At 43.7% G+C, this 24549-nt stretch overlaps 1 protein-coding gene across 1 annotated transcript in view; it reads left to right on the top strand.

Moving 5' to 3' along the window:
* Positions 1-24401, top strand: part of LOC137629500 (zinc finger protein OZF-like) — a 57674-nt gene extending 33273 nt beyond the window's left edge. The window contains exon 2 of the mRNA XM_068360853.1: positions 21052-24401. Coding sequence (XP_068216954.1) covers positions 21191-22456 — 1266 coding nt within the window. The 5' untranslated portion in view covers positions 21052-21190 and the 3' untranslated portion in view covers positions 22457-24401. The remainder of the gene's footprint in view (positions 1-21051) is intronic.
* Positions 24402-24549: the final 148 nt, after the last annotated feature.

The following is a 24549-nucleotide window of genomic DNA, read 5'->3' as shown; positions in this document are numbered from 1 at the left end:
CGCATCTTTCAGCTGTGCTCTTAGCACTGGGTCTGTCACTATTGCGAACCGGAGAGAGTTCAGAACTCCTCCCTGTTAGCGTCTTGGAATCCTGACTGATTACCATAGTCTCTTGACCGACCCTGCGATCTCCTTTTACATCCCCAAGGGAAAGGAGAGTTGGTGTGACGACAGGTTTCAATGGTTTTTTAACCATTGAAGCCTTTGAGCTGGAGAGAATCGAGACTTCTTGAAGCTTATCTAGCATCCCCGATGTTCCGGGAACCGGATCACTTCCTTGAATGCTCATAGACCAGCCACTTCCGGTGCTGCCCACCCCAGCCTTACGTTAAGGTACATTGTTACCTGAACCATTTCTAGGCTTGGTTTTTGCGTGACTGTGTCTGCCAATCCCATGAAGATACTTAGGACTGTGTTTAGTCTGACAAGTAGCTTTCCTAGGACATACGTTATCCTCTGTAACTTGAATCCTAGGTAGGAGGGGAGGGGGGTGACTGACTGGAAGTTGCCAATAGACATCTTTCAGGTCTGACAAGGCAGCGAACACCCCTTTTTGAAACAGGGTCCATATGTTCAGAAGGATTTACATTCTGATCTTGCTGTTTTATTTGAACTTGTTGAGTGGCGACAAGTCCAGAATGACTCTGAGTTTTCTCGAGTCCTTCTCGTGAACACCAAACAGCCTTCCCTGGAATCCGATGGACTATACTTTCCTTACTGCCTGTATGCTCTAGAGCTCTAAGGTATACTCTTCCAGGAGGGTTTTGGAGTGTAGGAAGAGTTGAGGAAATGATGGGGGAGGCATGTCTACTTCCCATCCTAGTCCCATCTTGATTAGGCCTTGGACCCAAGGATCGAAGGTCCAGCGATCCTGAAGGAACCTCCCTCCTACCAGAAGCGTGTCTTCGCATTGCCTGATCAGAGGGTTTACATATTCGACCGCTTGCCTGCGGCACCGCGGTCATTGCAACTGTGGGATGTTGTTGAACAGCCCGAGGAATATTTCTAGACTTTTCTGTCTTCCTTTTAGGTTCGGGACTCACAACCGTGGAAGAATTTTTCTTTGAAAGGATGCCCCACTTTTGGAGAAGTCCTATGTTCTCTGTGGTGGCCTTCTTAATCATGTTTCTAACTACCTCGTTTGGAAAGAGGTCTCTACCCCAGATATTGGAAGATATCAGCTTCCTGGTTTCGTCTTTCACTGTTGTGGCAGCGAACACAAACACTCTACAGACTCTCCTAGCCTTCATATAGGCATAAAGGTCTTTTACTAAGGTGGCCATATGCATTTTGGCCAAGACCATGAGCATGTCTGGGGTACTTTGGTGGACTAAACACAACTCTATGCAGTTCTGCAGGGATAGGGAGGCTGCAAGCCTCTCCTTTGTTTCTTGTTCCTTACTCAAAGAAACTCAGATAGTTTAGGGAGATTCTCGCTAAACTGTCGTCTAGCGACATCCGCGTCTAGTCTTCCTACTGAAAAGGTTAAGTGGACTTCCTTCCAATCCTTCTCCTGCCTGGGAAAGGCTAGTGACAGAGGCTTGCACTCCTCGAGTGCAGGACATGGTCTACCTGCCTCCACTGCCTTGGCAAGATTTAAATGCCTTCCACGTAAAGGGGAATGATATTGAAGTAGGAGTAAGAAAGGAAGGGTGTCTGTTACTTAGTGTGAATACTTTCGACACCGAGTAACCCGCCTTTCTCAGGCTACTTGACAAGATAGCCTGTGCCTTATCATGGTCGAGAATCATGACCACCTTCAGTTCCGTTTCTTTTCTTGACATTGGTTCATGTCTCAGTCGAATGAAGCAATTAGGGAAAGCGTCAAAGCTTGGCAAAAACTTGATTTTGTCCAAAGGAACAGCACCCATCTTCTCCGAGATGTAGAGTTTGCCGTTTAAAATCGGCATAAGCTCTGCAAACCTCCAGGGATTGGTTTTGGAGCATGTCGGAAGGTCTTGGTCTCTGGGTCGTTTGTATGACCCTTGGGGAGTGACAAGTGGAGCCTCACAAAGCTCTATCTTGCATTTCGCTCCCTCCTTTTCGCCTTGTTTGCGAAAGTTTTCTATTAGACCTTTCTTATGGGCCTACTATTGGTCCATTTCGTCTAATAGAGGGGTAGAGGGGGAAGATGTCGTAAATGGCTCTAGAGCCGGCACGGACGGAAGCAATTCCAACACGACATTATCCACCTCTTCCCGTGGGGGCGTCCTGCCCTCCGTCCCAAGGGCTACCTGGCCGCAAGGAGGTGTGAATAGTAGATTACGCATCCTATCATTAGGTAGGTATGGTCCCGGAGAGATTTTCTGGAAGCCTCTCACCCAATTGCGTAGTTTGTTACGAGCTGCATCCCTAGACTCCATCGACTTGGGATTCTCGAAACCTTCGGACACTAAGCCCCGACATATATTACAAACTTGAGGGTTCCAATAATGCAGGGATTCGGAAATAATATTGCAGGGGGCATGGAACCTGCATGTATTATGACCATAAAAGTACTTACTCTTGATATTGCAGAAGACTGCAACACATGTCATCTGGGGTTCCTGTGTAAAGAAAGGAAAGCAGAATGAGTATACAATTGATTATCTCACTGATAAGCAATATGTAAAAGTCATCTTTTAAGTAAAATAGCTTAGGATAGTAAGCTAGAAAGGGATAGTGGGAGACACATACTTGTGTATCCCCTGCAAGCAAATGCTGTTACCTCCCCTCAGTATTAACTATAAGGAGATTCCTCTATCAAGGAACTCTAACAAAAGGGTTCTAACCCTAGGGGTAAAGAAGTGTACAAGTCACTGCCCCTTTTTATTCTTGAACACTGTGGGGTAAGGATGACTGATTTCTAATCAGAGTATTGAAGGATTCTATTCTTTCAATATAGCAATGGTCCCAGCAGAAGCCTGCACAAGGGTACCCAAAATATGTTAGAAACTAACTACTGTATAATCATACTACTGTATAGTTTTCTGTTTGCAGTATATACTATATTGCAAAATACTGACTACTGTATCACTATATATAATGTAGTTTAGCCAGTGTGCTGCCATTGTAGCAAGCATCTGACACCACGGTCCAGCTGGCATGACGCCGACTGTACTAGGAAATATAAAAGACACATAATTGTGTATCCTACCGAGCCCATTTGCTGTGACCTTCCCTTACAATATTAAAATCATAGAGTTTCCTGATCATGGGAAACTCAAGGATAAGGGTTCTAACCTTTTAGGGTTAGAAGTGTAATACCACCAGCCCTTTAAAATATTTAATATTGTAGGGTAATATGAAAACTGATTTCTAATCAGAATATTGAAGAAATTCTATTCTTTCAATATTGGATTGGTCTCAGCAAACACCCGGGCAAGGATACCCAAGATATATTGGAAAATAACTACTAGTATAATACTGTATATACAATAGTTTTTCTATCTGCAGTATATCCTATACTGCAAATATACTGACTACCTGTATAAACTTATACTGTAATTTAGCCGGCATATAGCCGGCATAGCTAGTCCCTGCCAGCGCAGCCAGCATGCTAGCTAAAGAGAGAGAGACAGCATGGAGTGAAGGCTGCCTTATTACTGTGTATGTATATACACCAATTAAGGATGTAAATGTCTAATTTACTGCCTTTCTCCAGAAAGAAGGGGAGAATGTAACATTCAGGCTTCCATCCAGTCACAAGTACCATCGCCGGCAAGGTCCGGTCGGCACATAGCCGGCAGGCTAGCACCCGGCAGCACTGGTACAGTCGGCATACTGCCGGCAGAGTCAGCACCTATCTGGTAGGCTGGCCAGGCTAATACCCCGGCAACAGAACTTGTGGCCAGCAGTCCAAGTGAGGACTGAAGAACCTTAGTGACAGAAGGGACTTCCCACCAACAGCCATCATGGCTGCCAGCACCCACCAGCCGCCGACAGCCGCCATGGCTGCCGACAGATGACATGGCTACCAGCAGCTTGTAAAGCCGCCAGCAGCCGTCATAGCCGCCGACAGTTCGTATAAAACATGGCCGCCGGCAGTTATCATGGCTGCCAGCAGCCAGCATAGCCGCAGGCAGCCGGACAACAGCTGCAGAGTAGGAGTCTGGCCAGCCCGCAATCCACCGGCAACGGTGAGGTTGCAGGACGATGGCTCAAAGAAAGACAATGTCTCGGCCATCTCAAAAGAACAGAGGGGGAAGGAAAAGGTTCCTGTATGAGGTGTGGAAGGAGCCGGCAAGGTTGCCGGTCCTACACAGCCTTAAGAAACTCTGTTTCAGTATTGGCGCCATCCTAGGCGGCAGGAGAATTCTATTCTCCAATCTAGGGTCTGCCAATACAGTTAAGGGGACGGCAGCAATACTGCCTCCCTCAAGAAGAGAGAAACAGAGTTCCAGTGCTGGGGCCATCCTAGGCCTCAGAAGAATAACTACTCTTCATCCTAGGGTCTGCGAGCACAGGACTAGTCTACTAGACCACAGGGAGAAGGTGGCGGTATCATACAACCACTTCAGGTGCGGCCTAGGGAGGGCTAGCCTCCTATGTCGGCAGCCTAGCCAGCAGGGGAATGACTATTCACCCTGCCTGCCGACTGTCGGCACAAGACTAAATACTCTGAGGTTCTGACCGAATCCCAAAACCTGCCATCTGCGGTTAAGGGGAGGGACAGAAAACCCTAGGCTAGTCATGCCTGAATGAAAACTCGAGGCACGACCCACTAGGGTTGTAGCCTAAGGCTTACACTCAGAGGGAAAGAGAGATTACCCTTAAATCTCTACTAGAGACAGGTATCGGTTATATAATAATTCTAGGAGATATCAATCTCCGTTGAATTGATAAACACACAAGGGTAACCGGGGAAATGTCAAAGTATACTATATCGCCCAGGTTAGGTTACCTAGGCAAGATGAGATCTTGGTTACCTAAATCACCGAAACTCTGACATATACGATCGACATAGAAAAAGGAAAATTATGCATATAAATATCTTTACAAGTATAAATTGCCTAAATAGCTTTCATAATTAAATTATTAATGCTATTTTAACCGGGAATGTCGTTCTACTAACAAAATACACATGCCTAACGAACGACAGCGCCCATGGCGCCTCCGGTAACAGGCCTAGCTCCTAATCACAATAAATTACTCTAATTTTACTGTGAGACAGGAGCTGAATAACACACATTGTAAAGAAGCAATACTCAACTTTCCAGAGGCGAAAGAAGCTGGCGATTGCATAATAATCCTTGAAAATTGATAAAAAATGTCAGATCAACAGGGAACACCACCGTGCGAAATCGCTACAGAATTAGGAATGTTCGCCATCTTGGATATGGCGCTGTTGTGATACTCAATAGTAGTATGGGAACTAGGGTAACCTTGATACGGCTCCCCTTCTAATTCTGCCACTTTCCCCCTCGAAGTGTAAACACTATTCGGGGCGCAGATTGTTATGTGGCGTGTCAAGAATACGTCCCCTAATATTATGCGATATCCTTGAGAGAAAATTTAAGGATATTCACGCCAGGAGTTAGAATTCTGGAGACCTAAAGTTAAAATTCTCTGGGAATATCACTGTAGTCAAATATCCCTTAGGAAGCTACTCTTAGGAACCTTCCATCAGGACGACATGGCTTGAGCCCCAAAATTTTGTTTGTATGTATTATAACAGCGCGAAAGCGTTATTTTATATGATATATGGTAGTTCAGTCGATGTAAACAAAGTTTTCAGTGAACAAGGCAGGGTCAAGAGGAGAGTCGCCAAGAATACAATCTGTTTTTGGATCCGATATTATGTTAGCAGTATTTTTGGAATTACTGTATAGCTTCTGAAGTTATTTAACTTTTATTTAGACATCTTTGCTTTTATGGTTTTAAAGTTAATTTATTTCTATTTTTTATTTATAAAAAAGGATATTGCATCAATGACCTTCGATGTTAGGATGCCAGAAAACTCCAAATCAATCAATCAATCTTTTTGGATCCAACAGGATATAGATTGGTCCCTGAACCAAGACTCTCCAAAAGCTCTTAAATCCAGAGCTCATGATGTTAGGGGAATAGTATTTCTCCAGTATTTAAAAAGAACTGCTCCAATACAAGCTTTTCAAATTGGTGTGTGGAAGCGTCAAACGACCGTCACAGCCACAACCTGCAAGATATAATCCGCAGGAATCTGGATACAGGTACCTAGGTCCTGTGGTGGCAGCACAACATAGGGTTTAATATATCCCAGCTCCCTTCCAGCACAAGTAGCAGTCGGTCGAGGACAGACGTTTTCTGGGATTAGTTTGAGATGAACGGTAGGGTGATGGGCCTCTCTCCTTTCATGTTCCCTTCTCAGGGCACAGCACCCATGAAACTGCAAGTTGGCCTCCTTCGTGTGCAGCTAAAGGTCGTCTGCAGCTAAAGGTCATTTGTTCCGACGCGATATACAAACCTCGTAATCATTTAATATAGGAATTCGCTTCAGCTAAGCTGAAACAGCCAAAGCGAAAGAAAACCAGGCAGTTGTGCTGAATGGTGGGCTGGCAGTATGGGGCAGAGCTCTGCCCCCCCTCTACCGCTAGCCTGCTTTCCTCATTCACTCGCTTCGGCTCAACGTGGATGGTTGTGCTACTCTCCGCTCTCTATGCGGCAGCCCTTTGCCTTCTCTTGTACTTGTGTACTAGTGGTTGTGTGATTGTTATGGAAGAGAAACTTACTCGTAAGATGCAATGTTGTGTAGGCCATGGCGGGCGCTGTAGTAGTTGGCTTTCATCACCTTCTGTAGACCCACACACGCTCTGCCCAACATGCAGGGGAAAACCTTGCTCTCAAGGTTCTCCCTGCCATGAGTGTGAATCCTAGCCACCCTTGCAGTGGTAAGCTTTCGAGAATCGACGTAAATATCGCCGGACCCCTAAAGCTTCTTCTGCTTCGGAGAGCTCGCCTCTTTCGAAGAAGAAGGGGGAGCCGGTGCAAAGTGTGTCGTCTCAAGAAACTACCACAGCGAAGTCTGCTCACGCTCTCTCCGAGTCGGAGGAGGGTGCGAGTATGATTTTGGGAAGCTCGGATTCACAGCCTGTCGGGGATTTCTCGGGTTTTGCCAGGGAAGCGGGGGACCTTAGTGCTCCCGCTACTTCTGCGATCTCGAGGGACACCCAACAGATTGTTGGACCGACTGATATCAATGACGACACGTTACCTGGTAAGATGGGGGAAGTTTGGGCGTCTCTCAGATTATCAGGTAAGCCTGTCTTGGATTTGTTAAAACACCGTTTAACTCTGGCGGACGATATTGAACAACGTCATTTGAATGATCCGATTGTTGATGAACACATGAATGTAACTGTTTGTGCAACTTTATCGACTCCCATGTTCCCTGATGCCCCAGTTGTTGTTGACCATGCACCTGTTAAAGCATTTGTTCCTGGCAAAATGTAAACGTTTTGCAAGGGTAAAATAACTGCTGGACCCCCTGTTAAAACAAGGGAGAGTAAGGTTTTAAACACGGAGACATCTTTAACAACTGCTGGCAAACCCTTTACAGCTTCGCCCGCAAGTCATTTAAAATTAAAATCTGCCAAAACTCCTGCTGATACAATATGTTTTTCAGGATCACCACATTCACCGACCACAGCTCTTCCTACGGACATGGCTCAGGTTGTCTGCTATTGCCTTGACCAACGTTCCAGTACCTCGGAGGGGGTACAAGAAGAGGAAGCGTGGACGGAATTCCTCTTCTAGTTCCTCCTCCTCTGTCTCCTCCTCTATGTCTTCATCTTCTGACTCTGACTCTTCTCCCCCAAGGAGAAAGAGGAAGGGGAAGAAGAGGAAAGGAAAGAGGGCCAGGAAGGCCAGTCGCATTCAAAGGGACATGGCCCTGAGTCACCTCTTCTCCTCCGGAGGATGAGAGCGACGTGTTAGATCTCCGTGTTCCCCGCGCTCGTGGGATTGTTCACGTGCAATCTCATGCAAGGCCTTCATGCACGACAACCGCGCTCGAGGGCGTAGGTATCGTCTCCCAGAGCATGGTGACGGGGTCCTCCGGCCCCCTAGCTGCTGCTCAGACTTGAATTGAACTGCTCTTGAGTGGGAAAATGAGAGTCCTGGCTTTGGCACGAGAAATCTCAGCTGTGGTCTCTCGTGAAGAATCTACGGTACGCACGACTACCTCCACGGGGGTAGACACGCGGACCGACTCAGCAACGTGCGTTGCGGGAGCAGGGAGCAGGCCCAGGCAGCCTCGCACTTGACCCGCATGGAGCCACCTCGCGGCTCAGCCCGCGACATGGGGGCCGGTCGTGCACGACCAGCCTAGCTCTCGCGCATACCAGCCGCATGTGATGCAGCCAATCCCCATGTTTTCTGGCCATGTAACAGGTGAGGCCGCTCGCACCACTCGCGTGACTAACCTGTCTACACTTCCTGGTGTGAGCGCTGCAGTTCCCAGCGACCCCACTCGCGCTCAAGCCCCTTCGGGAGTTTTGTGGTACTTGCAGCAACCAGTCACGCACTCGGTCGCAGTGGGAACCTCGATGCATTCCGTCGGGGATGAACCCGGCCAGGGTCCTTCCTTGACTCCTGAATACATGCCTGGTTCGGTCTTAGGACCAGAGCGATGGTATTCATGGGGGATGTCATCACCTGTGCAGCATGTCGCTTCCCTTACACCTACGGATGTAGTGGGACCGAGGGATCAGCCACTTCCACGGCCTTCACCGGCCATGGAGACGGAAGATCCCAAGGTGGATTAATGGCCTCAGGGCTCCTCCTGTGGTAGTGTCTGAGGATAAGTGTACAGCCTTAGAGATCCTATGGGGAGCTCTCGAAGGCAGTTCACGGCCCATCACACTACCCTGGTTGAGACAGGCTGCTTGAGCATTGGACCGAGTGAGTGACCAGATCGCAGGACCTAGTGACTCGCTTAGGAGCCAAGGTTCGAACAAGCTTCTCCCTCAACCACTCCAGCGACAGAAGAGGTACTATGTCACAGAGTCTTCTGTGCCTTGTCCTCTCCCTCTTGACCCCGCGGTCGGTGCGCTTGCTGGGGGTTCCTCGGCCGAGAGCTTGAAATCCCAGAGTGTCTCCTTCTCAGCATCTGAAATTTTAACTATGGAGTCCATCTCTGTAGCTGCTCTCCATGCTGCTTCATGGCTTGACCACTGGTGTGGTACGGCCACAGTGTTCGCGCGGGACACCAAGCTCGTTTCCCCCGAACACATGGAGCAGTACAGGAACCTGGCTTTGTCTGGTGGAAATGCTGTTGCTTTTCTCTTGGATCAGCTTGCTACCCTGTATGCCAATCTGATCCTCAAAAAATGCGAGGCAGTAGCCGCTCGTATGGCGAAACAGATTGGTTCAGGAGAGGCCCTGGCACTCGGGAATGCTCCTATTAGAGGTTCAACTTCTCTCTTTCCACCAGAGAAAGTTCGGGCCGCGCGGGATAAATGGCGCCTCGACTCGAAGGACTCCATTATCCACCAGGCGCAGGCTGCGAGTTTCAAGGGACATAGTCCCGTGAAAACGTCCGCAGCCAGGCCAAGTCAGGCTAATCCCACAGGAAGTAGCAAGGGTACTGCTAGTCGTGCTCCTCCTGCTCCTGTGCAGCCGAGACCTTCTCCTGTTCAGAAGGGTTCTGCCCCCAAACAGACTTTTCAGCCTCCCTCGGGAGCTCCTCCACATCGGGGAAAGAACAGGGGCAAGCGAGAGAAAGGGAAACGCTGAGATTGACTTTCCCCTTCCCATGCTGCCGAAGATAGGGGGATGCCTATCGAGCCATTGGGCGATGTGGCAGCACCTCGGGGCCGAGGCATCGGTAGTGTTGACCCTTCGCGAAGGGTACAAGCTCCCATTCGTGCTTCATCGGCCCCCCCTATCCTCCACTCTAATAGGGTTCTACACGTATGCTCCAACATCTCCAAAGGCTCTAGCCTTGGAGTCAAAGGTCCAGGAAATGTTGGAGAAAGATGCGCTAGAAGTCGTACACGACCAGTCACCAGGGTTCTACTGTCGTCTCTTCCTTGTCGAGAAGGTGACAGGAGGTTGGAGACCGATCATCGACTTTTCGCCATTGAACAAGTTTGTTCAGCAAACTGCATTAAGATGCTGACAGTTCGCACTGTGCTGTTAGCCATCTGGCAGTACTAGTTCATGCTTTCGATAGACTTGATGGACGCGTAGTTTCAAGTACCAGTTCATTGGTCGTCTCGAAAGTACCTCCGATTCACCTTCCAGGGCACGGTGTACCAGTTCAAAGTCATATGCTTCGGACTGTGCACAGCTCCCCAAGTGTTCACGCGAGTGTTCACGATGGTAGCAGTTTGGGCCCACTCGAGGGGCATCCGCCTACTGATGTACCTCGACGACTGGCTGATTCTCCCCCGCAGGAGCAGTTGATTCAGGACCGAGTCTCGCTTCTGGTAGTTTGTCGCGATCTGGGGATCGTGGTGAACTACAAAAAGTCGAACCTCATTCCCAATCAGAAAGTAAAGTATCTGGGAATGCTGATCAACTCGTCAGCAGCTCACGTTCTTCCCTTGGAAGAACGGATCAGCAGACTCAGAGAGGTTGCACAGCCGTTCTTGTTGCAGAAACAACTTCCAGCCTCCAGTGGCAAGCTCATCTAGGTCACCTCTCCTCGCTGGAAAAGCTCATTTTTTTCGGGCGGATCCATCTCCGCTCCCTTCAGTGGTGTCTGAAGGAGCAGTATTCAGCAGCCACTGATCCTCTCTTTCATCCGGTCCTCATGGAACGCGAGGTAAGGCAGGATCTGCTTTGGTGGCTAAACGAGGAGAACCTCATGAGAGGGTTTCTCATAAACCCTCTTCCACCTCAGTTGTGTCTGTTTCACAGACACGTGCACGGAAGGTTGGGATGCACACCTGGATGACTTAGTTGTGTCAGGTGTGTGGTCGGAAGAGGAGAAACACCTGCACATCAACGGGCTGGAAATGATGGCAGTCTTGAGAGCACACTTTCATTTCCAGGCCCGTTTGAGAGAGCATTCGGTTGTGCTGATGATCGACAACATGTCCGTGGTTGCGTACGTCAACAAGCAAGGGGACACGCTCTCACGTCCCTTGCAGCAGTTGACGAGGCAGGTGTTTCTGTGGGCAGAAAGTCAACATGTAACCTTGTCAGCCAGGTACATTCCAGGCTAGAGAAATGTTCTGGCAGACGCCCTAAGTCACAGAAACCAGGTAATAGGGGAAGAATGGTCTCTTCACCCTTGGGTCGCGAGTCGAGTACTTAACCTCTGGGGAGAACCATGCATCGACCTATTTGCAACACGGCACAACGCCAAGCTTCCCGTGTTTTGCTCTCCAGTACCAGATCCCGCAGCTGCGTTCGAGGATGCACTGCAACATCCTTGGGCTCTACTTGATTGCTACGCATTTCCCCCCCCCCCCCTTTGCTTGCTTCGCGCAGTCCTTTCCCGGGTCCTAGTAACCCCAGGACTTGGGATGACTCTCATTGCTCCACTATGGCCACACATGGAGTGGTCTCCAGATCTGTTGTCGCTCCTGGTCGAGGCACCGAGAGAGCTACCACACTGGTCCAATCTCCTTCGGCAACCCTTGTCGAGCAGGTACCACCAGGCGGTGCAGTCGCTCAGACTTCACGCGTGTAGACTATCCAGCATCTCCTCAGAACGCGAGGCTTTTCATGACTCGCTGAGAGAGATGTCAGGGTACCTTAGAAGATCCTCCTCCTCAGTCTACCAGGGGAAGAGGTTAGCCTTCTGGGATTAGTGTAGTGGAAGGGGTATCTCTCTGGTCGAAGCCTCTCTGACTCAGATCGCAGACTTCCTAGTCTTTCTTCGCTGAGATAAGCTCCTTTCGGTTTCTGCCATTAAAGGGTACAGGTCTGCCCTTGCAATGGTGTTCTGTCTGAAGGGCATAGATATCTCCAACGCCCAGGAGATTTCTATGCTCATTAAGAGCTTCGAACAGTCATGTCCCCCGAGGGAACTTCAAGTTCCCCAGTGGGATGTCATTTTAGTTCTTGGGTCTCTTACTTGTGTTCTGTACGAACCCTTGAGCCATGCCTCAGACAAGCACTTGACCCTTAAGACTGTTTTTCTGCTAGCTTTAGCATCGGCGAAGAGTCAGGGAGTTACACGGCCTCTCTTTTAATGTCACTCACGCAGAGGATTGGAAGGAGATCTCCTTGAGTTTTGTGCCAGAGTTCGTGGCCAAGACTCAGAACCCAGCGATCCACTATCCCAGGTTCGAGGCCTTCACTATTACTTCCTTACTAGATGCGGCGAGTGGCGGTTCAGGTGAGAGGCTTCTCTGTCCCGTCAGGTGTCTCCGGCACTACCTTAAGCAAACTTGGCATCTCAGACCTGAATGTCGACGACTCTTCGTTAGCACCGGCAGAACCAAGAGGGAGGTATCGAGGAACACGATATCCTTTTGGATCCGTGAAACCATCCGCAAGGCATATGAGACTTCCTCAAGAGTCCAAGCACCAGCGAGGGTTGAGGCTCACGAGATCAGGGACATTGCCCCCACACTCGCTTTCAAGAGAAATCTTGCTGTGGGCCAAGTGCTGAAGGCTGGCATTTGGAAATGCCAGACCACCTTTACGGCCTTTTACTTGGGGGAGTTTATGCACAAGTCCTTGGACACTTTTGTTCTTAGCCCTGTGGTAGCGGCTCAAGCTATTGTCCGACCTCTCCAGTTCCTCCGGGACAGGGAAGTCTCTTGTCTTGATCTTTATAGTATGTTTGGCAGTGTGAAAGCAGTCTGCATGTGATCCGCCTTTCTCTCTGTCTCCTCCCTTGGAGTTCCATACATCAAGACAAGTCTTCCCAGGTAAGATTGCTAGAGTTTGTTTACAAGTATTCTCCCCCCCCCCCTCTTCTGCTAGGCAGGAAAGACGGTGGATGTATAAACCCTTTGCCTTTTGGTTTTGGAGGTTCATCCAGTCACTGTGACCCTAGGGTCGAGAGTCTTTAACATTCATGCTCTCAGGTCGCGCAATGCTCTTAGCCATCACGCAACCCGGTTCCCAGTCTCTCAGACCCCACCATCATCATGTCGGGTCAAGAGACAGGGGTAGGTGGATTTAGTCCTCTGCTCTCATTCGAGACCAGGTCTATATCCGGGCAGTTAGCTGTCCACAAGCAGCAAAAGCAGACCTCCCATCAACCAGTGAGTCTTTCTATATTAAATTATTACGAGGTTTGTATATTGCGTCGGAACAAATGACAATTTGTCCTGAATTGTATATTTCGTAGTTATACAAACGCGTAATCATTTAATATAAATACCAGCCTCTACCACTCCTCTCTTGTTCCACATTGAGCCTAAAGTGTTTGAATGAGGAGAGCGGGCTGGCGGTGGGGGGGGGGGGGGGGGGTGGCGGAGCTAAGCTCCGTCCCATACCGCCAGCCAACCAATCAGCACAACTGCCTGGTTTTCCTTCTCTTCGGCTGTTTCAGCTGACCTGAAGCGAATTCCTATATTAAATGGTTACGGGTTTGTTTAGCTAGGAAAAATACAATTTAGGACAAATTGTCATGTTGTGTAGTCGACCCAGACCCCTCAAGGGATAAGAAGCATCTCTGTTAGGGATGCAGCAGTGGTGGCCGTTATGTACTGGACTTGACGTCAAATGCAGGTAAGTTTCATAAGCGAGTAACCATTTTTTACAAATAGGATCATTGGAGAAGTATTGCTGCCATCATCCTGAATGAGAAGGAGATAGATGAAATGTATTTTAACCCATTGCTTTTAGTAGCTTCATATATATTTAGACATCATATCTTATATTATATTATAGGTTCCTCCTGTAACTTAATAGTTAACTCTAGGTATAAGTCTAACTTTAGGTTACAAAAACTGTTTAAACCTTCCCCCTCAGTCTGATTCTTAAGGTTAAAAGTGCTAATCTCACTTACTGGCTGTTAAACAGGGCTTCCCCATACCACCATTTTGCAGTTATAACCCTCTTAACGAGAGAATGTCTTGTTGAAGGCAAGTGGTTTCTTCATATTGGTGAAGAGTTGTGACGGGCAAGAGGGCTTTCTAACTTGGGGAAATTACTCCCCAAGTTCGAATCTAAATTTCTCTCAATTTCATCTATTTCTTCAGCTCAATATTACTCTGACCTTTTCCAGATTTTATCAACTTTTTTTTGTCTTGCCATCCTAACTCTGTGAGTATAATTTCTCTAAGTATATATATATACTTATATATATATATATATATATATATATATATATATATATATATATATATATATATGTATATATATATATATATATATTTATATGTATGTATATGTATATGTATGCATATATATATATATATATATATATATATATATATATATTATTTATTCATTTATGTATTTATTTATTTTTATTTTATTATTTTAAATGGCGTGGATATTTATACATTCGTTATTACTGCCTGCTTAGATGAATGGGAAAGGGATCACGGTTGGGAGGTATTTGCATTCAAAGCTATATGTGAGAGAATTGGATATCAGCCATCCCGAAGATGGTTTAGACCTTTTTGGCAGAACTACTTTCAATGGTTGGGGGGGGGGATTCTTGTCTTCTGTCCAGAAGCCCACCATTACAGATATGGGGAGGATGATTCCATATTTTCTTGGTCTTGGTCCTAACAGGTAGGTTTAGCTTACACCTGTGCCTTTATACCTGTTTTGGTGCTATCCTTCGGGTAGGGTATGGAGTAGACCATCTTGGAAGTATACTCCCATTGTGCTGATATTGGAGAATGCAAATTGACTTTCCAACGTATGATACTTTCTTAAAATTCTCAAGCAGGTAAACCAACAAAATAACCAACAAAAAACAAAAAGAAAATCCCACCCCTAACTATGGACCTTCAAATACTGACTCCCCATCCCTGGGATATGCTGATTCCCCCCCCCCCCCCCCCCCCCGGCACTGTTGACGACCTCTCCTAAATTGAATAGGGAAAGTTCTGTTGATGACCTCAGAACAGGAAAAGACCATTCTACTGATATACCAAAATCGAGTTATTTGGGTAACACGAGGAAACTTCAAATCCGTCATGTTACCCAAATTCCAATAGAGACAAACTATGATAATCCATATAAGGCATTTGAGCGTTATGAATGATTAAAAGAAATAAGGATGAAACCTGAAGATGAAAAATGGGATTCATAGATATCTTATAGTAGTTATGACGGAGCATTTAATGCATTAAGTAACATGAATAATATTAAAGTTATTAACTTGAATGTCACGGCTGCTCTCTGCGATAAGGTACCGAAAAATTTGGATGTATATAGACCTGCCGATAGGTTGGAAAAAGACGCTGATTTAGTTATGCCTTCCCAGAGAAAGCTAAAACCACCAATGTGGCTTGTAGCTGAATCAAAGGGGGTTACAGGAAATTATTTCAAAATATGCAAATTAATTCAGAAAAAAGTAGGAACTATTGGACCGGGCGGTATATCTCTTTTTGGAAAAAATAGTTTCCTTATCTGTGCCAAATTAAGTACACAGTCTGTAATACTGTCCAACATAAAAACAACTAATGATGATATTAAGTTAGCTGTCAAACCCCGCCTAAATTTTAGCTATGGAAGGGGAGTAGTTTTTAACAGAGATCTGTATGAATTTACAGAGGAGATACTGGCCATGTGTCCACTAAATGTATGGAAAGTTCACAAAGTCCCAGGTACATCAATGATAATCCTTACATTCCAGGATGCTGATGTACCATTCCATGTTGTTATTGAAAACGAAATGATTAAAGTAAGACCAATCATGCAGAAGCCACTGCAATGCTTTAATTGTTTTAAATTTGGGCACCTCTATAAAGTTTGCAAAAATGAGAAAATTTGTGGTATTTTCTCCATATCTTACCATGGAGAATGTTCACTTGGAGCCAGGTGTTTAAATTGCAACTCGAATCATAAATCCACAGATAAGAGTTTTGAGCTGTATAAGTTGGAGGAAGCTGCCCTCCACAAATCTAATTTAGAACATATAAGTGTGGGACATGCCAAAAGATTATAAGATAAATCAAATACCTATGCTAAGGCATTAAAATCATACCCACCTAGTACTGCCAATAGCTCTAGAAAAAGAAATATTCCATCCGATAAAATAACGAGGTGATCATATTACCTCCTGAGGCTTTATCATGTTGTATTAGCAACAGCCTTCGTCCCCCATTACAAAAACGAGTACAAACCTCTCTCAGGCCATGTCCTTGCCTGATTTATTGGAGGTTCCACTTAAAACCAACTTACCTGATGCACCTGTTGTGGGAAAGGTGCAAAAACCTAGAATCCCACTATCTATTAATCGTAAAAGAGCGAGACCTCCATCTCTCTCAGCCCCCTCCATTAGAAACATTAAAGTTATGACATCAAATAAGTTTGATGTTTTGTCTGTTGATGTTTCTAATGAACCAGAAGATAGACTGAATGAATCAAAAATTCAAGTTGAGGTCCACCATCTGCCTCAAAAAATAGATCAAAAGGACCGAAAGAAAAACACAAACTTAAATCCCAAGATATCAAGACCATCTCTGAAGAAACCTACAGGTAACAATGTTGGATTAAAAACTGCTAATGGGAAGATCACATCCAAGATGTCTTCCAGAAATAATCCAAAGTTTTCTCCTCCATTTTGCAATGGAATTGTCAAGGTTAAAGGCCAAATTTGAAGAACTTAAGCTTCTAGTTCATGAACATTCCCCCATAATTGTATGTCTACAGGAAAGTAAGCTTGATGCTAACACTCCTAGTCCTCGAGAGTATGTTAACTATAGAACACCACATAATAACAAGCAGGGAGCCATGGCAGAAGTCTCATGTACATTCATCGAGATGTTCCCCCAAATACCTTTGTCTATTCGTACACCCCAGCGGGCAGTGGTTGTACAAATTGATATAGGGAGAAAATATACAATATGCTCTCTGTACTTACCTCCAAATGATATTTTATATGATGATTTAGAAGAGGTCAGTCAACAACTCCCTCAACCTTTTCTCTTACTAGGAGATATGAGTGGTAGACATCCTTTATAGGGTGATGTTTTGGCAAACACAAGGGGCAATATTATCTCATCAATTGTGGAGAATGAGGATGTCGGACTCCTTAATACAGGAGAGCCCACGCACTTCCATAAATCAGACAGGTACCTTGTCATGCATTGACTTTTCAATTGCAACCTCCAATTGCTTTCTTGATTTCGATTGGAGGACATTAGCTGATTGGCATACTAGTGATCATGCACCAATCATTATAAACTCCAACAAGGGTCCGCCTTTACAAAGATTGCCACGATGGAATCTTGAAAAGGCAGACTGGGTTAAATTTCGTGAGGTAAGTGAAATCTAGGGGAGTGTAGAACAGTTTGAAAGTATTGATGATGCCATAGACCTATTGAATGGAACTCTCCATTTAGCAGGAATCAATTCGATTCCCAAAACCACAGGATTATTTAAACGACGACCAGTCCCTTGGTGGTCTTCCGAATTAACTGTCTTGTACAGAGCCACCAGAAAATCTCTTGACTAGATTGCGTAGATGCCATACTGAGGAAAATTTGATAAGATACAAAAAGTGTAGAGCACAGTTCCGTCGTGCCATGAAAAAAGCTAGACGCCAATCTTAGGTGTCTTTTGTTTCCTCCATTAACAGTAGAACACCACCATCTTCTGTATAGAGGAAAATAATAAAGATTGCAGGCAAATGTACCCCAAATCAACCACAAGTGTTGAAGGGGAATGATCAGTATGTGACTGAAGCAATTGATGTTAGCAGTGCCCTGACTGATCATTTTTCAAATGTATCATGCAAATTTGAAGCAGCTCCTGGTCATCAGTATAGGAGCATTGGAGAAACGAAATTTTTTTATTCGGCAACAGGAAGGGAAAAGTCGTATAATGCTCCTTTTACTGAAAGATAATTTAATTCCAGACTTGCTAATTGTAACGATACATCCCCTGGACCTGATGGAATTCCATATGCAATGTTTAAACATGTACCTTTTAATACAAAGTTATTTATTTTAAGCATTATTAATAGAATACGGTATGATCATAGATATTCAAGTGTTTGGTAACTAGCTATTATTTTAGCCTTTTTAAAACCCGGTAAGGACAAGTTTTTAGCAGCAAACTATTGACCAATTGCATTGACATCTTGTTTACGTAAAATCGTGGAGAAGATGGTCAATGCAAGGATGATGTGGTACCTAGAAAAGAATGGTATTTTATCACCTATTCATTGTGGATTCAGAAAAATGCACTCAACGACTGATGTGTTGATAAGACTTGAGTCCTTTATTTGTGGAGCCTTAGCTTCCAAACAGCGCCAAGTGACAGTTTTTTGTTTTTACTTTCAAAAGGCATATGATACTACATGGAGATATGATATACTTAAAACCATTCATGAATTGGGATTTAGAGGAGAGCTACCACTATTTATTCAGTCATTTCTTTCATATAGACTTCTTCAAGTGAGAGTGGGGGAACTCTATCAGAGAGTAAATGTCAGGGAGAAGTTCCTCAGGGTAATGTGCTGAGTGTAACCCTGTTTGTATTAGCAATTAATGGGATATCCTTGGTCATTCTCCAGGATGTTCTCTCAACATTATTTGTGGATGATCTCTCTATATCATTTGCTGGAGCTAGAATGGCAATGGTTGAGAAAAAACTACAACTTGCAATTGAGAAAATTATTCAGTGGGCTGATATGAATGGGTTAAAGTTTTCAACAAGCAAAACTACTATTGTCCATTTCTGTCGTATCCGGGGATTACATCTAGATCCGGATATACAGTATATATGAAAGGTCAACGGATCCCATGTGTAGGTGAAGCTAAATTTTTAGGATTGATTTTCAATTTTAGTCTTACATGGTTTCCTCACTTAAAGGCATTGAAAGCCAAATGTCTTGAGGCTCTGAATCTTTTAAAAGTATTCTCCCATACATCATGGGGGGACAGACTGTAAAACTATTTTAAAATTATACAAGGCCTTTTATTTTTTCCAAAATTAGTTATGGGTAAGAAATATACTCCTCAGCCACCCCAACCCAATTAAAGATATTAGAATCAATACATCATGCTGGTATTATATTGTCCACAGGAGTGTTTAGAACCTCACCTATCCCAAGTATCCTTGTTGATGCTGGAGAGTTACCTCTAGACCATTACCGAATGTCTTCCATTATTCGGTATTGGTTTAGGTTACAAAGACTCCCTAACCCTTTAGCCTTTCAGACTGCAAGCCTTGCAAAACACTCAACATATTTTGAGTTGCACCCAAAATCTCCTCAACCTTATGGCTTTCTGGTAAAACAATTATTAAAGTCTTGATATAATTAGAAGTAAGATGCTTCCATTTAAGATATCATCAACCCCTCATTAGAAATTACCAGAGATATCTTTTATTGTAAATATTTTATTGGTATTTAAAATACATGACTGAATTAGAAGCTAGGTCTCTCTTTCTGGAACATGTTGAAGAACATAGGGAATCAACTTATATATATACCGATAGCTCCAAATCTGATGTTGGCTTTAGATTTGGAGTATATAGTAGTTCTTTTCACTGTAGAGGTGCACTTCCTCCAATATCTTTCATATTTACTGCTGAATTATATGGCATACTAACCACTATTGAGAAAATAGCATTAAAAAAGGAGGGCAATTTTGCCATTTATAGAGATTCAAGAAGTGTCCTTCAAGCTTTAGCAGGTTTTAACTCTAGTAACCCTTTAGTTTTAAAGATTTTAGAGTGGCTTTTAATTATTGGCCTAAAAGGTATAACTTTTTGATTTTGCTGGGTTCCAGCACACGTAGGTATGTCTGGAAATGAAGAGACAGATTCACTGGCAAAGAGTGCTGCAGCAGAGTTGCTACCAAGAAGGTATCCCATTCTCTGTAATGATTTTTTACCAGCATTTAAGAATTCTATTTATAACAATTGGCGAAAGCATTGGGATAGTTTAACCGAAAGTAAGATGAGAGAAATTGTGATTGTTATATCCCCAAGGAGGTATAATGGGATGCCCCGAAAATGGGAGACTACTCTTTGTCTTCTCCGCATTAGTCACACTTGGATGACACACAAGTTTCTGCTGGCTGGCCAACACCAACCATATTGCGATGACCGTTTGATACCCATGACAGTGTGGCATTTGTTGACTGAATGCCCCACTTATAGCACAGAAAGAAATAGATATCTGTTTGAGGCTTGGGGTGAGGATGGCAGTTTCATCCTTACCAAGATCCTTGGATATGATGTGTCGTACAATGCTAGTGGTATTTTTAAATTTATATCAGAAGCAGGTCTTCTTAATGCTATTTAACTTTTATAACATATTTATTTGTCTGGTTTTAATTGAATATTCTTTTAATCTTTATTTATGATAAATGATATTGGCGTCAATGACCTTCGATGTCAGGATGCCTGAGAACCTCAAATCATTTATTCATTGGAGTTATAAGTAGCTCATGATGATTCATTGACCATTCCAAATTGTATTGAAGTTAAACTCCCAATTAAAGGACTGAGTTTTTTATAGCTAGAAAAAATAATACTTTAAATATTTATAATTTTTCCTAGCTTAGTCCTCTAAAATTAGACTTCCCAACTTGACTATCCCTGTCAGTCCTGAGCTGAAGTAGGTGGGGCTACTCGTCTGCATGCAGTGCCTGACATTGTTAATGAATCAATAGCCATTCCATCTGTGCTGAGGACATACCGATATTCTTATTTGAAAGGAGTAAGGTTTTTGTGGCTAGGAAAAATTAATATCAATTATAAAATATTTCATCTGTTTGTGTGAAAAGGGTTTTGAGGTGAATAACTCGGTTCTGTGTACCCAGTGTAACTGATGGTCTCACAGGAGATGCTCTGCATTAGGAAATATACTAAGGGATTTTTAGATACCTAAAATGTATAGCAAGAAGAAATGGAGAGGGCAAGAGATTAAAGAGTCTAGTTTGCATATTTAGGAAAATTACCGTTTACTTTAGACAGTTGTCCTTATATTTAAGAAAACTTCAAGATGTTCACTTTCCCTATTCCAATGTTAGTTCTCTATTATTTCAGAAATTACATTACAAAGGAAATAATCATCCAACTCTTATGGCAAGGTTGTGCACACTACTGAAGATATGTTCAAGAGATAGAGATACAGGACTGAGTAAAAGGAAGAAGGGTCTGTGTTGATTTATGTTGTTAGAATTTTATGTCAATAATATTGAAGAGGATGTCATCTTGTGATAGAGAAAGAATGACGAATTCTAAATCCACAGATTTTCCAGTGAAAAGCAAAAGTGAAGATTTGTCTTCACTCCCTGCAGTCGAGCTGGAAAATAATGATTTGGTTGGCAAGGTTTCACTCTTTGTTGATGGCTCTCTTTACATGGATCCAGACATGGAATTCAAAACAGAGCCAGAAATAGAATTCAAAGCAGAGCCAGAAATATTTGAGTCAAGCAAACGTGACATGGAATATTCTTATGACTATGATGCATCAGTGAGTGTGGACGTTTTACCAAGATGCAAAAAGGAAGTTAACAAAGAAGATGAAAGTGTAATGACGTATTTAATGACTAGTGTGAAAGAGGAATGTGGCATAGGGGATGTCAACGAAGAGGTAAACACCGGAGGTCAGTTCAGATGCAGAGAATGTGGGAAAACATTTTATAAGCAAGATGATCTTGAAGCACATTATGAAACTCACACTAGGAGGAAGGCATTCAGGTGTAGTGAATGTGGCAAAGTGTTTTCTCAGAAAATTGTTCTCATAACACATTTAAGAATTCACACTGGGGAGAAACCATTCAAGTGTAGTGTCTGTGAGAAAGCATTTTCTCAGAAAATTCATCTCGCACAACATTATAGAATTCACACTGGGGAGAAGCCATTCAAATGCAATGTCTGTGATAAACCGTTTTCTCAAAAGAGTGAACTCACAACTCATCATAGAATTCACACTGGCGAGAAGCCATTTAGGTGCACTGTCTGTGACAAAGCATTTTCTCAAAAGAGTCATCTCACAATTCATTATAGCATTCACACTGGCGAGAAGCCATTTAGGTGCACTGTCTGTGATAAAGCATTTTCTCAGAGAAGTGCTCTCACAAATCATCATAGCATTCACAGTGGAAATAAGCCATTCAAGTGCAATATTTGTGACAAAGCATTTCCTCATAGAAGTCATCTCGCAAATCATTATAGAATTCACACCGGCGAGAAGCCTTTCAAGTGCAGTGCCTGTGACAAAGTGTTTTCTCAGAGAAGTGATCTAACAATACATTATAGAATTCACACCGGCGAGAAGCCTTTCAAGTGCCATATCTGTGACAAAGCATTTTCTCGGAAAGGTCATCTAACAATACATTATAGAATTCACACTGGTGAGAATCCTTTCAAATGCAGTGCCTGTGACAAAGCATTTTCTCGGAAAAGGTATCTCACAGAACATTTTAGAATTCACACTGCGGAATAACCATTCAAGTGCAATCACATGGCAAAGTATATTATATTTCAGAATTTAGTTTTTCACAGCATATGAAGATTTGTGCGGGAAGAAAGTTGTAAGAAAATAGGGAAGTTGTAAAATTCTTTTTAAAAGAGAACAAAGTTTTAACTATTTTTTATCTATCTACCATGGACTTATACCAATTTTGGAAAGTAGCTGACATTCAAATAGAAATAAATAGGTGATTTTTTTCCCTTGTTCCTCTTTACTTGATGAGGGGCTCAGCCAAGTTTGATTGGTACTGCTAGGGGACCACACCCCCCTCCCTCGCGTTCCGCCACGAATGAAGCTTCATACACTGACTCTCCCTTTGCCACTACCTCACCGGTTACCAAGGTGATCCAATTTCTTGCCATTCATTTCTATTTCTAGCATGCTGGTTTGCCTATCTTGCAGCTATCCTCCTGTCAGCTAGGGCTTTCTTCACTCCATCCATCCACCCAGACTTTGGCCTTCCTCTTGCATGTCTCCCATTAACGCTTCCATTCATCACCTTCTTCAGCAGATGACCATTTTCCATCCTCTCTACATGGATAAACCATTTCAACACGTATCCAAATCTAGCTTCCAATTCATTCCTTACACCCGTTCTCACTCTTATTATTTCATTCCGAACCTTGTACAATCAAGATGCACCTGCCATACTCCTCAGACACTCCATCTCAAACACATTCAATATCTGTCTCTCCATCACTTTCCTTCTGTACAACTCTGATCCATACATCACAGTTGGTGCAATCATTTTCTCATACAGAACTCTCTTTATATTCATGCCTAACCCTTTATTCTTTACTAATCCCTTCACTCTCCCATCACTTTAAATCCTTCATTCACTCTCTGACGTACATCTGCTTCTACTCAACCATTTGCAACGACAACAGACCCCAAATACTTGAACTGATCTGCTTCCTCAAGTAACTCTACATTCAACATGACGTTCAACTTAGCACCAACCTCCCATTCTGTTCACCTCATAACCTTGCTGTTACCCACATTAACTTGCAACTTCCTTCTCTTACACACCTTTCTAAACCCTGTCACTAATTTTCACAGCTTCTCTGAGTCCGCAATTAATACTGTGTCATCTGCAAACAATGATTGATTCACCTCCCACTCATGATTGCTTTCATATATGTTTAAGTCCTCAACCAAGCAATCGAGCATTCGCCTCTCTTACAGCTCCATCAAAAAGCAAAATTAACAACTATGGCAACATCACACATTCCAGTCTCAACCCCCACTCTAACTGGAAACCTCTCGCTCAATTCATTCCATATTCTGCTTTACTGACTATCTATAAACTCTTCACTGCTTGCAGCAACCTTCCACCAATTCCATATAACATCACATTCCATATTGCATTCCTATCATCACTATCAAAAGTTTCTCCTGATCCATAAATGCTAAATATACCTCCTTAGCTTTTGCTGAATATTTCTCGCATATCTGCCAAACTATAAAAATCTGATCTGTACATTGCATACCTCTTCTACAGCCACCTTGCACTTCTAAGATTGTTCTCTCTGTTTTATCCTTAATTTTATCAATTAACACTACCATACACTTTTCCAACCACACTCAACAAACCAATTCCCCTAGAATTACAACACTCATGGACATCTCCCTTACCTTTATATAACGGAACAATACACACACACACACACACACACACAATTCATTGATGCCATTGACCACATAAAACACATATTAAACAATCTCATCAACCATTCCAAGTAGTCACACCCCTTTCCTTTAACATCTCAGCCCTCTCACCATCTATAATAGGTGCTTTTTCTGCTCTCGTCACTTCTTCTCTTGTAATATCTCTCTCAAATGAATTGAATGTCCATACTCATTAGACTAAGTGAAATTGTACCAAATTAAAGTGTTATTATGATGAAATTGTATCATATTTGGCCTTTTAATAACCACATTTCTTGTAAATTGTATGAAGGTTTATCAATTCACATCCCTGTGTTTTGAACCCAGGAGTTCTCCTTAGGTCTTTCTGAGGACTTGCCACTATGCACTGATACTTGCCAGGATAGATAGGAAGCTAG

The sequence above is a fragment of the Palaemon carinicauda genome, chromosome 37, assembly GCF_036898095.1.
Source record: "Palaemon carinicauda isolate YSFRI2023 chromosome 37, ASM3689809v2, whole genome shotgun sequence".
Lineage (NCBI taxonomy): Eukaryota > Metazoa > Arthropoda > Malacostraca > Decapoda > Palaemonidae > Palaemon > Palaemon carinicauda.
Note: the sequence above shows the minus strand (reverse complement) of the source record. Positions and strands in the feature narration are given on the sequence as shown.